We start from the raw sequence: 15262 nt of genomic DNA, 5'->3' as shown, positions 1-15262 counted from the left end.
TTCAGCTCTCCCTATCTCCTTTCACTTTCTTTCTGATTCAGTTTTACCAGTAGTCTCAGATTTGCAGCAGGAGGAGGAGCAGTGGTTAGTAAAGCACTGCTGAAATGTGGGTTAGGTAAGAGAGATAGAAGACATATCTAAGAGTAAGATACAAAAAATCATTCAAAAATATATTACAGCTCATTGACCAAAATACAAAAAAAAAAAGGAGAAATATTAAAAATCTGTATAATTAGAAAGAAGCCCTAGAAAAGATTAAACTCAAAACTTAGACTTACAAATAGAGAGAAAGAACCCCAAAACTCGCACACACTCAGTCAAGGAAAGGGCTCAGTGTGTGTGTTTGCACGCACTCACTCACAGCAATAACATCAGCAGTCACTCGTGTGTGTTTTGATGAGTGATGATAATAACTGAGTTCGTTCCTTCTAAATATTGATTCATAAACTTTGGTTTTTGGTGTTTTTTTTTTTTTTGGCTTTTCAGCCATGGATGCTTATGAAGCAACAAGGATAGTTTTCTCAAGAATACAAACCCTAGATCCTGAGAATGCTTCGAAAATCATGGGTTTGTTGTTAATCAAAGACCACGGTGAAAAGGAGATGATTAGACTTGCTTTTGGTCCTGAATCGTTACTTCATTCACTAATAATCAAAGCAAGAACTGAGTTAGGTATTTCATCAAACACTTGTTCTACACCTTCAACACCTTCTTCTCCTTCTCCTTTTTTCTCTTCTTCAAACCCTAATTCACTTTCCAGACAGAATTCTTCTTCGTTTTCGTCTTCAAATTCTTCAACTGCTACTACAACTACAAGTAATACTATACCTATTTCAACTAATAATAATACTACTTCTTCAACTAGTATTGCGACTTCAAGAATGCTTAGTAACCTTAGTTTACCAAACCCTAGTTCGTGGGGGTCTTCTGTTCCTTCATCTTACTCTGATTTTCAGAACTCTGATGATTTTCTCATCAGTCCCAATTCTTCTTCGTCTCTTTCATATGCTGCTGCAATGAATGGGTTTAGCAACAGTAATATGAATTTGGGCTCTTCCGCAGACCTGATTGATGATTTCCAACTTCAAGAGCAGTTATCTTTCCTGAATGAAAAGAACAACAATGATTTCTTCTACCCATCACTTGAGCAAGTTTCAAGTCCAAGTAGTAATTCTGACGGTATGCTGTTCCCTAATTATGCTGCCAATTGGGGAAACGCTGCTAATAATTCTGCTGCTGCTGCTATGAGTAATGGTAGTCACAGAAGAAGTTGTTCTGTTACTGATATCTGCTTGGGTTCTGACCCTTTGGGTTCTGGTTTTGGATGGAAACCATGTCTGTACTACAACAGAGGTTACTGTAAGAATGGAACAACCTGTCGGTTCCTCCATGGTGATTCTCCTGATTCACCATCCATGGTGGGTTCTCCTTCAAAAATTGATTTCATGGAACAGTGCCAAGAGTTACTCAGATCCAAAGCTGCTCAGCAGCAACAACAACAGCAGCAGATGAGGTTGAACACTGCTTCTCAGCTATTGGGTACTAGTTCTTTACCTTACACTTCAGTGGCTGGGAAATGCATGAATTTCTTGTTGCAACAGCAACAGAATGATAACCAGAGGTAATGTTAAGTTAATTCAACTATTTTGAAGACTTTGGGGTGGTTATTTCAAGTGTTTGTGTTAATCTTAAGTTTTTTTTTTATTTTAGAGCGGCTGCTGCAGCATTGCTTTTAGGAGAAGACATGAAATTCGGAAGGAATCGAATGGAAAGGAGCGAATTCTCGAGCTCAGGAGGTGGAATGATTAACCCAGGTTCTAGGCAAATCTACTTGACTTTCCCTGCTGATAGCACTTTTAGAGAAGAAGATGTTTCCAATTACTTCAGGTTGGTTCTCTCAATTACCATACTCCGGATTTAAAAAAAGAAAGAAAATTAATACTATGTACTATTATGTTTTTCTTTTGATTACTTGGAGTTCCCTTTTTCACTAGTATATTGAAAGAGTGAAGTTCAAGACTTCAATTCACATTGAGCTACTTCTCAAGTTCAAATTCAAACCAACTCTCTGAAAATTTGATGTTCTGGTAACACTGATTTATTTTCTTTTGTTTGTTGAAGCATTTACGGGCCAGTGCAAGATGTGAGGATTCCATATCAGCAGAAGAGAATGTTCGGGTTTGTCACATTTGTGTACCCAGAAACTGTGAAACTGATCCTGGCAAAAGGAAACCCACATTTCGTATGTGATGCTCGTGTTCTCGTCAAGCCTTACAAGGAAAAGGGGAAAGTCCCTGATAAGTATGTGGACTTTTTCTCTAGACAAATTTTTAGTTAGACATCTCTACAGCTCCAGTTTCTGTAGCATTCTGATATTTAGTTCTTCATCTGTAATTAACAGGAAGCAACAGAACCAAGGTGAAAGAGGAGAATATTCATCTTGTACTACCCCCACCGGTTTAGACTCTAGAGATCCTTACGACTTGCAACAACTTGGTATGCTAATCAGTTCATTTTTTGTAGTTTTGGTCTAAAATGTTCTAATGGTTAAGAATTGGGATCTAATTATGAATAATGTAGGAAATCGTACAGTGTTTTGATTTCTCAATTATCCAACTTAATTTTGCAGGTGGAGCAAGGATGTTGTACAACAACCAGGATTTGTTATTGAGAAGAAAATTGGAGGAACAGGCAGAGCTTCAACAAGCAATAGATATGCAAAGTCGCAGATTGATGGGCTTGCAACTTCTAGACATCAAGAAACACCACCATAGAAATTTATCCATGGGAGCTGTTCCAATTCCTTCTCCAACTCACTCTCATGCCTTCCTCAATCAAACTCTGATCAATTCAATGTCCTCTCCCAGGAGTTCCGAGACCCGTGAAGGTATCACAAATTACACTAATTATTTTCAGTTAATATTTTTTTAGTTCTTATTATTTTCAATTGGTATATCAATTGCTGAAGGTACATATTATCTCACTTGGTAATTTCTCTTTTTTATAGAAAATTGTGGAAGCCCTGCTGCAGCCACTTCCCCTGGTTCTGATCAGCTCGGAGGGGATCAGCATTCTCAGCAGCTGGCAGTAAATATGGATGCTAAGAAAGAAGAACTCGTTTTTGTTGACAATATCACTGAGGAGAAACCCAATGGGGAAAGCGAAGTCCATGAAGGGTAAGAATTAAGAGATGTTAATCCAACTTTTACTTGGACCTAGTAAATGCTTTTGGATAGAGAAGTATGGTAGCTCATTTATGATGCATTACCAATTGTAGACCTGCCCCCCTTAGATCTGGTTGACCTCCTCTAGCTTTTGGATTTTCAACCTTCTAAATTAGAAATTTTGAATGAGTGCAGCAGCTCGGAGCACAATCTTCCCGACAGTCCATTTGCGTCTGGTGGGGATTCTTCTTCTTTCTTCTCCACCGATACAGCAGAGGCTGAGAGGAGCATTGCTGCTTCCTCTGCATTCTCTTCATCATTATCATCTCCATCTAGTATCCATAGTAACGTATTAGCATCATCGTTGTTTCCTCCAACTTCTACTCTGGATATGGCATCCTTTAAATCATGTTTCTTCCCAATGCCCAGGTATAATTATTACTACAGATTACTAGTGAATATTATTATTAAACAAGTTAGTCTTCAGTCTCAAGTTACCTGTTTTGTATCATCAGCATATAATTGAAACTGACTGGGTAATAAGGAAGGAAGTTTGTATTTAAAAGTACATTGAATTCATTTCAGGTTCTCTTCGGGGCAAGGAGCTATAGAAATGTAAGTCCGGGATTGGGGCGGTTTGGCCGTCCAGCAACAGCGGGACTGGTTTCACTAGGTAAGTTTACTTCAAATCCTTTGGACTTGTTAAATTTTACATTGTTTGGGTAGTTGTTCTTTTCTCGTTGCCTGTGTTAATGGTATAACTTATACTATTCAAATTTTCAGAGAACCGAAATCAATGAAGACTTGTTAGATTCAAACAGAGGACAGGAGATACATTTTAGTTTTACCCCAAATAACATAAGTAGGAATGTAGAGAAGAAAGACTTCATCATCAGGGCCGATTGTCATGTCCGTGACGTAGCCATTGTAATGGTATGGAGATTCAAATACAATACTACTTACCACAATACAAAATGCAATACATACAGAGAGAGACACATGAACCTCATTTGAGATGAGACTACTTTGAGGTGTGATCCCCACAGAAAAAAGCTTCTTGGATGGATGGAGGATATGGGTTAGTAGTAGTAAAAGCCCCTCCTGTAAGTTGTATCCTTTGGCTTCTTCCCCATTTTCACATGAATAAAGGAAAAAGAAGCTGAAAGAAAATCTAGTGTCTAATACTACTAATTACAAAACATCAACAACAACATCAACATCAACATCAATTCATTGCAGGCAGAAGGGGAGAAAAGCTAAAGTTTTTACAGCTCAAACTTTGGTCATGTAGAATTGTAGTAGAAAAAGAAAGAAACCAAAAAGAAAAAAAGAAGAAAGAATATGTACCAACTTGTTTTAACCATCACTTTTACTTTTTTTGCTTTTTTTTCCCCCTTTTTATCTTTTCCCTTTTTTTCTATTGTCTTTCTTAATTTGTTATTAATAGAACACAGTATTATCACCATCATCATCTTCTTCTACATTATTATGATCGATATCATCACTAGATTCAGAATTCAAGAGAGAAAAAAAAAACCTTATAGGGAGGGTCAAACATACATTAAAAAAAAACAGCACAACACTTTAAAATGTTTCTCCTCTCTGAGGACTCTGAATAATAGCTCTATTTGCGGGTCACTGTCTTTATTTCAATCTTTTTAGGTGGTGGGTTGGCTCAGGGCTCAGAACTAACTTTTATGAGAGAGAGAGAAAGACAATCACATGGGTGTCTTCTTCTCTCTCTCATGGGGTATGGTATCTGACACAACCCATGTGTTCTATTTTGTTTTCGTCTTCAGTTTATTCACGGTTCATCAAGAATTTCCCTACCATACAAGAGCAGGAAATTAAGAATTTGGAGTTAAAATTTCGAATTTTCCTCGAGTTGGATTAACTAATCAGGTACTCAGGGAAGAAAGAGGTTGTTTTTATTAAAAATAACTATCTAACAGAAAAAGGCCCAGAAGCCCAGATCTGATCAATCCTAGATACCACCACCACAAAAATAAAAAGGTACTCAGTACAATACGTTTTTCTATATATTTTTTAAATATTTGTCAGTTTAATAATAATAGCGTGGGTCCCATATGTGTTTTATTGTGGTGGGCTTGATTATAATATTACAGAAGCGGATCTTGTACTTGGATTTGGTATCTTTAAAAATCTTGGGCCCACATGGTGAATGACTGTCTGGCCGGCTGGGACCTGTCTTTTGTGGGCCTATTATTTTACAGTTCATGCCTGATATCGACAAATTGTTTTTTGTTTGGCATTTTCTAATAATTCAAATATGGACTTCCAAAATATTTTATTTACCGTGTAGCTAACAAATTACCCTTCACGGTTCATACAAAATGGTATATGTTACTATCGCAATGATATCGGTTGGTGTTGGTTGATACTGATACTATAGAACTTCGCAAAATGACAGTAACTGATACAGACTAGCACCAGCCTTAATATGTGTATTTGATAGCTGAATTGACACTAAAGGATACAGACAAGCACCAGCCCTTATACTGCGATAGTCATGCATACCTATGAAACTTTTAGCATTTTTCGTTGAATCTAATTTAGCGACAGTATATATATGGATATACTAGGTAGGATATCAATTCTTTAGAACCAGTCCAAGCAGATTTGGTAATAGAAAAGAAATTACTAATTTCTAAATCTTAATTTGAGACAATGTCAGCTAGTAGTGGACTGTTGATAAGAAGGATTCACTATTATGTGATCTCCTAGCACTGCTATATTGCACTCTGCCTATTCCACAAAATATAATTTTCCCAATTTTTTTCATTTTTATCTGAAATTAAATAAATTTTAAAAGGAGAAAGACCCATTTTCTATTCGGCATAAATAATATTTCATTACTTAGTTATCTTAGTGAATTTTGATGAGACGCTAGTTGCTAACATTGGGATCCGTGGTTATTACTGAAGGACCGTGCTAGAATTTTGTAGAGGTGTGGGAGAAATATAAGTTGAGAAACAGTGCGATTAAGTCTATGTTCGCGGCCCAAGGGCCTTTGGGAATTTTTTGATATTTCCTGTTATTTTTGGCTTTAAAATGCGTAGAAATGATGATAATTTTCATCTATGGTCCCACGATTTTGGTAATTATATAAAATATAAAATTATTTGTTAATGTTTTTAGTGGGTCATCTGTATTAAAAAAAAAATTAAATAGTGGTGCATAAGTAATATAATTGATAACAAACAAATCATTTATGTAAAATCTAATTATCATAATTATTACAAATCTTTGTATAATTCTCTTCCGTCACGAAACCAAATTATTGAAATCAATTTTTAAAGATTTCCTTTTCATCATTGCTTACTTCCTCATCCTTATTTGTATCAAACCTTGGTTCAGAGCTCAATATTTTATCACTGAATCCGAGGATTTCATCTTAGATAAAATCTTCAATTTCTTATGCTTTTATGTCTTTTAGTTCGTCAAAACACAAGTTTTCACTTCATCGTTGTAAAAAAGGAGTATTAAACTCTGACTTTTTCTTAATTTCTTATATACCAGTGTAACACCACTAATATTTCAAGCTTATTTCTTATGCTATTTGTTTGTCAGTTGAAGTGATTTAATTGTCACAACAATGCTCGTAGTTACAAAATAATTATTTACAACAAGCATATAACAAGTCTCATGTACAAGAACTCTTCACAAATGATTCATTGAAGTCCTTTATGTGTTAAAAATACAACGATGAAAATTTTCTGCAGAATTGAAGTCCAAGATAGAAGACAATGACATGTTGAAGTTGATTCCCCTATTCCATGAAGACGGAGATCTGGATGACTTGAAGAGTTCTCTTTGAAGTCTCGGAATAAAATTAAGACTTTAAGGTTTAAGAGATATATTTGAAAAAATTATAGCATCCATAAGGATATGAGTGGTTAAGTAATGGTTTATGGCTTGCAAGTAATTATGTACCTTATCTAAAGCCCAACTCCAGAGAAAGGTGACGAGCCAAGCTCAAGCCCGCATCCAATAATTCAAGAGTCTAGAACATACTACCTCCGTCTCTAAAAGATAGGCAGGTTTGTGTGTAAATTTACACACAAACCTGCCTATCTTTTAGAGACGGAGGGAGTATATGTATCTCAGTATGGTGGATCTCTTTTAACACTATTTCTTGAGGGGTCTATCATCATGATCTTTACAAGTAGCCTCCTCAGCCTCTTAGCCATGCGTGGATACCTAATAAGAAGAACTTTTAATTGTTATGTTTGAGTGTGTTGTCTAATTAATACAAAATACAACAATAATTAATAAACTATTATAGAAGCATATTAGAATTTTGTTGTGACTTCGTTGACATATTAGACTGAAAAGTTGAATATCCAAATGTATATAGTATCTAAGGCTGTTATAGTTACTAAAGTAGAATCTTGTTCACTTCCTTATGGATGAAAATCTCACTTTAAACATCTTAATTCTAATACTTTTCTCTCACTAAACCTTCATACTCCCTTGTAATTTTTGTTTGTCCTATTTGCTGAACTTTTTTTAGCTTTTTAGTTTCACAGATAGATTCCTTTTAGTTAGTTTCTTTGCTTCCGTCTTCAACTATGAATCAGAATAAGGCACCTAAAACCACTAGACCAATAATCAAACTCAATCTCAATGAGCCACATTGATCCAATCTCATTTTCGGCTTGCTTCTTAGGGTGAGTAGACAATCCTGTTAACAGAGGACCAATAAAAACGAAGAGAGAATATCTTATGGCATGAATTCCACTCATTAGAGAATTTGGATGGTTTCTATTTGGTTTTCTTTTGTCAATTATTTTTCCTGATTTCCACTTGTTGTTGTTTTAAAGCTAAACATTTTCTGGGTTTTTTTTGTCGTGTATGATACTCTCTATAAGATCCATACATCTTTAGGCATTCACCCATCTTCGCCCTATTTCTGGACATTTTTTTATAATAAGAAACTACTCCAATTGGAAAGTCCATGTGTTACCTTCGTTAATTCGAAGAAGATATTATAGGTCACGTTCCCGTTCCCTCTCTTAAAAAAAGAGGTAAATGTTAATCATCAGTACAACAACGTAGTAAGTGGAAATTTCTTAGTCATTCTCCAAACATTGCTTAATCAAATCACCTTAATTATAGTCACTTATCCTAATATTTACTATATGCTCACTCTTGTGTTTATTTGCTTATAAGCTTGGGTAAAGGGCCTTCGGTGAATACGTGCATGCAAGAATTTTCTGGGTTAATTCCTTAGAAAAGCGTTTTTAGATATAGAAAAATTACTTAAATATTAAATTTATACCTTTCAATAACATACTAAAACTGAAATTTAAAAGGAATAACCTACTATAAGGTTTTGCAAACTTTGTTAATGTGAAAATGGTATGCACATGTTGACTTCAATTGTATGGAATAGAAGAAAATCCACAGGTGAATTTCGAAGAAGTAATTGCATAGATTGACTATGATAAATTACAATGTTATCCAACTCCCCCACATGTAAATCGTGTTAGTAAGAGCATCAAAATTGGTTTATTTTACCCAAGTTATATACCAAGGAAGACCACAATATGTTTGGTTCTTATATAAATAAATACTTATGTTGTGTATTCCCTAGATATAACTAACACTACGACACAAGGATCTATGTGTATACTTCCCAATAACATCTTGTTACTACAAACAATAACGGGTCTACTCAGGATCATTTAGTTACTGGTAAACAGTTGGAAAGTACAATTGAAAAATGAAATCTTGTGCCAGATTGAAAATCCAAATTAAGATAGGTTTTTTGTCTATTACTCTTTTCGTCATATTTTTTATATTATTGAAATGACGAGGGTACCAAGTACACCATAATCTTTTTGATATCAACCTATAAGTCTGATACCTTGTGTGATCTAATATAGACAGAAACTGTCAAAAAGATAGCAAACCACAAGGTATACACTTGGTATATAGTTACTAGTTCAAAACCGAACATTAAACTATAGGGATCAACCCAAGTGTTTGGGATTAACTTACCAGTGCAATTACTTTAATTATAACTTAAACAAATTACAATGCAGAAAGTAAAGTAAAAGCACACAACAAGATGTTGTTAAAGAGTTGTTAAAAAAATATAAATTAAATATATGAACTGAAGACAAATAAAATAATAACCTAAATCACGAATTGAAAATTATAAATATTAATCACATAAGTTGATGCCACTTCTGGGTTTCCGGGCCAAAAACCTACTATAATAAACTAGAAGTGCATGACACCAATTCGACACAACAAATATGAGTTAATCCCACATGAAGTGTGAAAATGCGGAGGTCTAACAACCACACCCGACAATTCGTTTGGCAATCTGAGAGGACTTACTCTAATATACTTTCTAGAGAATCAACTAGATAGTCAGACTCAATCTAGAGTAAAGTATATCAAAGAGTTTAATATATCTAACTCTTAATTCAATCCGCAATCAGCAAATAGAAATCTGCGAGCCCGATTGAAAGAGGAGTTACTTGAACGGTACCAAAGACCAATGTTCAAGTGTCAATCAATGTAAATCAACAACCAAAGGTTGGATATTCTAATTGATTGATCTTAACGCACAACCTGTGATATTTCAATTATATAACAAAATATAATGCGGAAAAGAAATAACACAGACACCAGAATTTTGTTAACGAGGAAACCACAAATGCAGAAAAACCCCGGGACCTAGTCCAAATTGAACACTACACTGTATTAAGCCGCTACAGACTCTAGAACACAAAATTTACGATCAACAACCCGAGCAAGTTGTCTAGTCTTGACACAGTCCATGATGAGTTTCTTTTGATTTTGTATCAGAGTATTTTGATTTGCAACGATTTTTGCCTGACCATCTAAGAGTTGGTTTATTTGCAGTTGGAGATTTGCAAACTCGACCTTTGAGTCGTTCTGAAAACGAGTTAAATCCTTGACAGAATCATCAACCCAGGAGTTGTGTTCCTTCCCTGCAAGCATCTTCTTTAGAACCATCTCTTGAATCGACTCACCTCCTTGAGTGTCTTCCTCCATATCAAGATGCACAATATCTTGAGATTTTGCAGAGTTCTCCATATAATTTTTGTTAGGGATGGAATAACACAATATATATATATATATGTGTGTGTGTGTGTGTGTGTGTGTGTGTGTGTGTGTGTGTGTGTGTGTGTGTTTGTAAACAGGAGAAGGAAACTCTTGTTATGGAAACCCTATGAACTCACTATAGGAGGACACGAACGTTCGTGGACCAGCAGCAATAAGAACACACACAACAAAAAACAGAAATATTATATAACACACTTGAGCATTTCTCAATTATCATCCTTGCATCTCCCAAGCTAGGTACAAGGATGAAGATACCTGGAATCAAGTGGTAGAGTGAGAAGTAATCCCACTATGATCATTGAGGAATGAGTTGTAAACATCATCTGAATGTTTGACCTTTGTGTTTTTTGCGTTTCTTCAGTTGATTTTCATCCCAGATGAGTAGGACACAACCTGTTTAACATATCCGTCAAAAGGATTTCTCTAAAGACAAAATCTAGGACCTCTTGAGATTGGTTCAAGAGGGTCAGGATTCAGAGAAATCCATTTCCTAGACTTAGATTTACCAGACTCATTCTTATAAACACAGGGAATGTGTTCATTAGTGACACAATAATTTATACCATTAAGATGAACTTGTAACATGTGACGATTTCTAAAAGAGAGATCATTTTTATAAGATTTATGGTTTTCTGCAGGCAAGAGATTCACAGTAGAAGCCGTCAGACGATTTACTCCATTGAGAGTACAAAGAAGCAAATTATGGAGATTAGAAATTTGTTTCCACCTAGCAAAACAATGAAGAGCATATTGATTCTTTTTCCCATAGAAGCAACAACATCGTGGAATTGAGACATGATTTCCTTGACTCAAAACTTCTGCCTGCACATGCGAATTTTGCAAGTGCTTCACCGTAGGTAATTCATTGGAGGAATTTTTCTTTACGCTAGGTAAAACCTTGTGAGTATCAGGAAAAGGAGTAGAGGATGTCTTAATCATCAAGACAGAGCTTTTTCTTTTTAAGGCGTTACACTGTTCTCGGGAAAGTTGAAGAGATGCAACAAGTTTCTCTTTTTCAACACGATAGCTGTTTATTTCTGATGAATGAGCCTTGATTGAACACTTTTCTCTAATTGAGTCTTCTCTAACAGTATCTTCAAGAGTACTAATCTTTTCACGTTGTAGAGTAGTTTCTTGAACCAATTGTTCAATGTTGTTATAGAGAGATTCAATGAAGATGTAGAGCTCGCGTTCCCTTTCAAGGGTTTTCTCAAATTCATCAATAAGCTGATCATTATTTTCTTCAAGAGTCTTGATTTCAGAAACTTGAAGGTCAATGATATCAACATATTTTTTTAATGTTCTGGTGAGTTCCATTTCGGATTCTGACATGAGCTCACAAATCTTGTTTTTCCCTCGGGATTCAATAGAATTTACTAAGGAGATATCCTTTAAGGCAAACCCAAGATTATTGGTGTAATCAGAATATTTGGAAGACATATCGATATGCGTTATCTTGTGAGATACTTTGTAGGTCCTCAAAACGCAGATTGCTACAAACACAGACTTATAAGGTCTTTAACGTGTTTGCCTGCTTTGATACCAATTAAAAATGTGGGGGGTCAAACAACCACACCCAACAATTCGTTTGGAAATCTGAGAGGACTTACTTTAATATACTTTCTAGAGAATCAACTAGACAGTCAGACTCAATCTAGAGTAAAGTATATCAAAGATTTTAATATCTCTAACTCTTAATTCAATCCGCAATCAGCAAATAGAAATATGCGAGCCCGATTGAATATAAGAGGAGTTACTTGAACGGTACCAAAGACCAATGTTCAAGTGTCAATCAATGTAAATCAACAACCAAAGGTTGGATATTCTAATTGATTGATCTTCACGCATAACCTGTGATATTTCAATTATATAACAAAATGTAATGCGGAAAATAAATAACACAGACACTAGAATTTTGTTAACGAGGAAACCACAAATGCAGAAAAACCCCGGGACATAGTCTAGATTGAACACCACACTGTATTAAGCCGTTACAGACTCTAGCCTACTGCCAATTAACTTCGGACTGGAATGTAGTTGAACCATAATCAATCTCACAATGATTCAAGGTACAGTTGCGTTCCTTACGTCTCTGATCCCAGCAGGATACTATGCACTTGATTCCCTTAGTTGATCTCACCCAGAACCAAGAGTTTCTACGACCCAAAGTAGAAGACTTGATAAACAAATGTATCTCACACATAAAAGTCTATAGATTGAATAAATCTGTCTCCCACAGAAATACCCAAGAGTTTTTGTTCTGTTTTTTAAAAAGTCAAGGTGAACAGGAACCAATTGATAAACCGGACTTATATTCCCGAAGAACAGCCTAGTATTATCAATCACCTCACAATAATCTTAATCGACTAGCGAAACAAGATATTGTGGAATCACAAATGATGAGACAAATATGTTTGTGATTACTTTTATCTTGCCTATCGGAGAAATTAATCTCGAGTCAATTATTTCAATTGTACTCAATACGATAGAATCGGGCAAGATCAGAACACACAACTAGAAAGAAAATAGTTGGGTCTGGCTTCACAATCCTAATGAAGTCTTTGAAGTCGTTAACCTGCATGGTCTCAATAGAAACCTACGGTTAAAGGAGAATCGACTCTAGTTTATGCAAATAGTAACACACAAGAGGTGTGGGGATTAGATTTCCCAGTTGCTAGAGTTCTCCTTTATATAGTTTTCAAGTCAGGGTTTGCAATCCAAGTTACCATGGTAACAAAATATTCAATATTCACCGTTAGATGAAAAACCTGATTCAATCAAGCTAATATCTTTCAACCGTTAGATCAAACTTATCTTGTTACACACAAATGAAATGTACCCTCATTAAAGTTTATGTAACCGTACCTAAACGTGTACACCATGTTGGTTCACAAATAGTTAACCGAGGTTAGCCATATGATTACTCTCATATCAACCTTATTCATCTTAACCATAACTAGTTCAAATGACTCAAATGAAACTAGTTAAAGAGTTGTTCAATTGCTATATTCTCATAGAATTATACAGGAACACAATTGAAGCAAAATCGGTTTGATTCACTCGAATCAATCATGAACATTATAGCCACGGTTTGCAAAGATTGCATTCCTTATTATATAAATGTTTATGTTCACGTTCATAACCGATTTTAGAACTTTAACCTTCAAGTATGCAAACGGGTACGCATACTTGAAATACCCGGACTAAGATTGAGTTACGCCTGTACGCAAATGGGTACGCAAACTTCAAATCCCAGCAAAAATTCTCGGACATGAACTTGTACACCAGTACGCAAATGGGTACGCATACTTAGGTTTCCGAATTTCTCAAACCGACAGGTACGCAAATGGGTGTGCATACTATGGTTCCCGGTCATGGATTACATATGTGCAAGAGTGCACAACATGACATATCCAATAATGGTTAAGTGTTCTAAACTCTTATTTCAATCATTGAAACTTTCTTAGAGGATGACAATAGCCGTTTTCACACACTATTAGCATCAAAGCAATTTTCAAGTTATTGAAATAATCATTACGAAATATTCCAAGACAACACCAAATGATTGTATCACACAAACCATGTAAGATGTTACTCGGAAATTTTCACATGCTATAATATGAACTTGGTCGAAGCAAAAGCTTGCCAACACGGATTTCGAGAAATATGTAAGCGAGTTAAACTCAGCTCGAAATCTCAAATGTGTATATAGAAAACTATATCGTAATACGACTTATGTCTCAATATAGGAGATAGAGTAGAAATAGACTTTCCAAGAGATAGATGAGTTCAAGTCTCCACATACCTTTTGTCGATGAAGTTCCACAATCTCCCCTTAGTAGTTCTTCGTCTTCAAATGATGAATGCCGTGAAAACTAAGCTCAACTACACAATCTATGTCCTAGTCCGAGACATCTATAAATAGGATAGAAATCATGACTTATAGTTTTGATCACTAACATTGACAAACATGCTTGAGATAGCAACACATGCGAGTTCGACCGAGCAGTGCTCTAACAAAGTGGACGGAAATTCTGATCACTATTTTTTTTATTACATACTGCAATGGTTCCTAGAACAACAACCTAAGTACACTAGCTTAGAATTTATGCTTATTATAAAGTTTCGATCACCAATCTTTCTCATAAGATCAGAGTACTTGTTTTCACAAACAAGGATAATCGGTACCATTGAATTGCATCATCAACACATTGATGTCACTTGTTTGTATCTCTCATCATATCGATATCATCAGATTATATGAATGACATCACTTATTCCAATGCCTATGAGTATCCGACTGACTAATGCCATGTCTAGCGTTACCTGCTTAGAAAGGAGCATCAATGTCAATGTTGATTGATGATATCCCGTGTTAGAGAATAGCTCGGTTGAACTCACCAGGCATTGGTATGTCAAGTTTGGTTGCCATATTGTATCAAAACTCATCTAGAGTCGCTTGATTAAATACTAGAGTCAACTTCGTTTAGGTTAGACTAAAAAGTCTAGAATGTTGAGACATACAAGTATTACTCCGAAGACTTGAAGAATGAGAAGAAGTAACGACTACAACAGTGACATCGTCTTTCCACTTAAGGTTCGTAATATTGACTTGATCTTGTTTCCATTCCTAACGTATCTTTCAAGTCGTGCTATATTGAAAACGTAACATGCGAAGCTGTATATATTGTATATAATACTCTAGTGGTGAGACTTGGTCATAATAGTATGATCAAAGTGTCAAGGAAAACATATTACGAAGTATAAACGCTTCTCTTTTGGAACTTCGTATATACGACACCGACATAATCTATTGTATATAGTTATTGGATTATGTGTGCATTATATAGGTGAGATTTCATCCTAGAAAACTATGTATCTTTACGTGAGTTTAAGGAAGTAGATGTATGAACTTGTTTTCATAATCGAAAGGGAAATCATGATTGGTCTTGCTATTCTTTGAATATCTTTTT

General features: G+C 35.4%; 1 protein-coding gene across 4 annotated transcripts; it reads left to right on the top strand.

The window, feature by feature from the left end:
* The first annotated feature begins 263 nt into the window (after window positions 1-263).
* LOC113308719 (zinc finger CCCH domain-containing protein 53-like) lies at window positions 264-4632 on the top strand. Of its 4 annotated transcripts, none has more exons than XM_026557181.1 (9): window positions 264-1621; window positions 1711-1887; window positions 2122-2301; window positions 2381-2496; window positions 2630-2887; window positions 3008-3176; window positions 3363-3593; window positions 3750-3837; window positions 3948-4632. In XM_026557181.1, the coding sequence occupies exons 1-8, from the start codon at window positions 489-491 to the stop codon at window positions 3781-3783; spliced, it is 2298 nt and encodes a 765-aa protein (XP_026412966.1). In that variant the 5' UTR covers window positions 264-488; the 3' UTR covers window positions 3784-3837; window positions 3948-4632. The 4 variants fall into 4 exon arrangements, with proteins under 4 accessions (XP_026412966.1, XP_026412968.1, XP_026412965.1 ...); XM_026557180.1 differs by having other exon boundaries at window positions 265-1621; window positions 3360-3593; XM_026557182.1 differs by having other exon boundaries at window positions 267-1621; window positions 2402-2496; window positions 3360-3593.
* The last annotated feature ends 10630 nt before the right edge of the window (window positions 4633-15262 follow it).

This window comes from Papaver somniferum, chromosome 9, assembly GCF_003573695.1.
Source record: "Papaver somniferum cultivar HN1 chromosome 9, ASM357369v1, whole genome shotgun sequence".
In the NCBI taxonomy this organism is placed as follows: Eukaryota; Viridiplantae; Streptophyta; class Magnoliopsida; order Ranunculales; family Papaveraceae; genus Papaver; species Papaver somniferum.
Note: the sequence above shows the minus strand (reverse complement) of the source record. Positions and strands in the feature narration are given on the sequence as shown.

Coding starts and splice junctions, on each gene's coding strand:
- LOC113308719 (XM_026557180.1), top strand. CDS start 489: ATGGATGCTTATGAAGCAACAAGGATAGTTTTCTCAAGAATACAAACC. Junction 1,888..2,121: donor GATGTTTCCAATTACTTCAG/GTTGGTTCTCTC, acceptor TGTTTGTTGAAG/CATTTACGGGCCAGTGCAAG. Junction 3,594..3,749: donor TGTTTCTTCCCAATGCCCAG/GTATAATTATTA, acceptor AATTCATTTCAG/GTTCTCTTCGGGGCAAGGAG.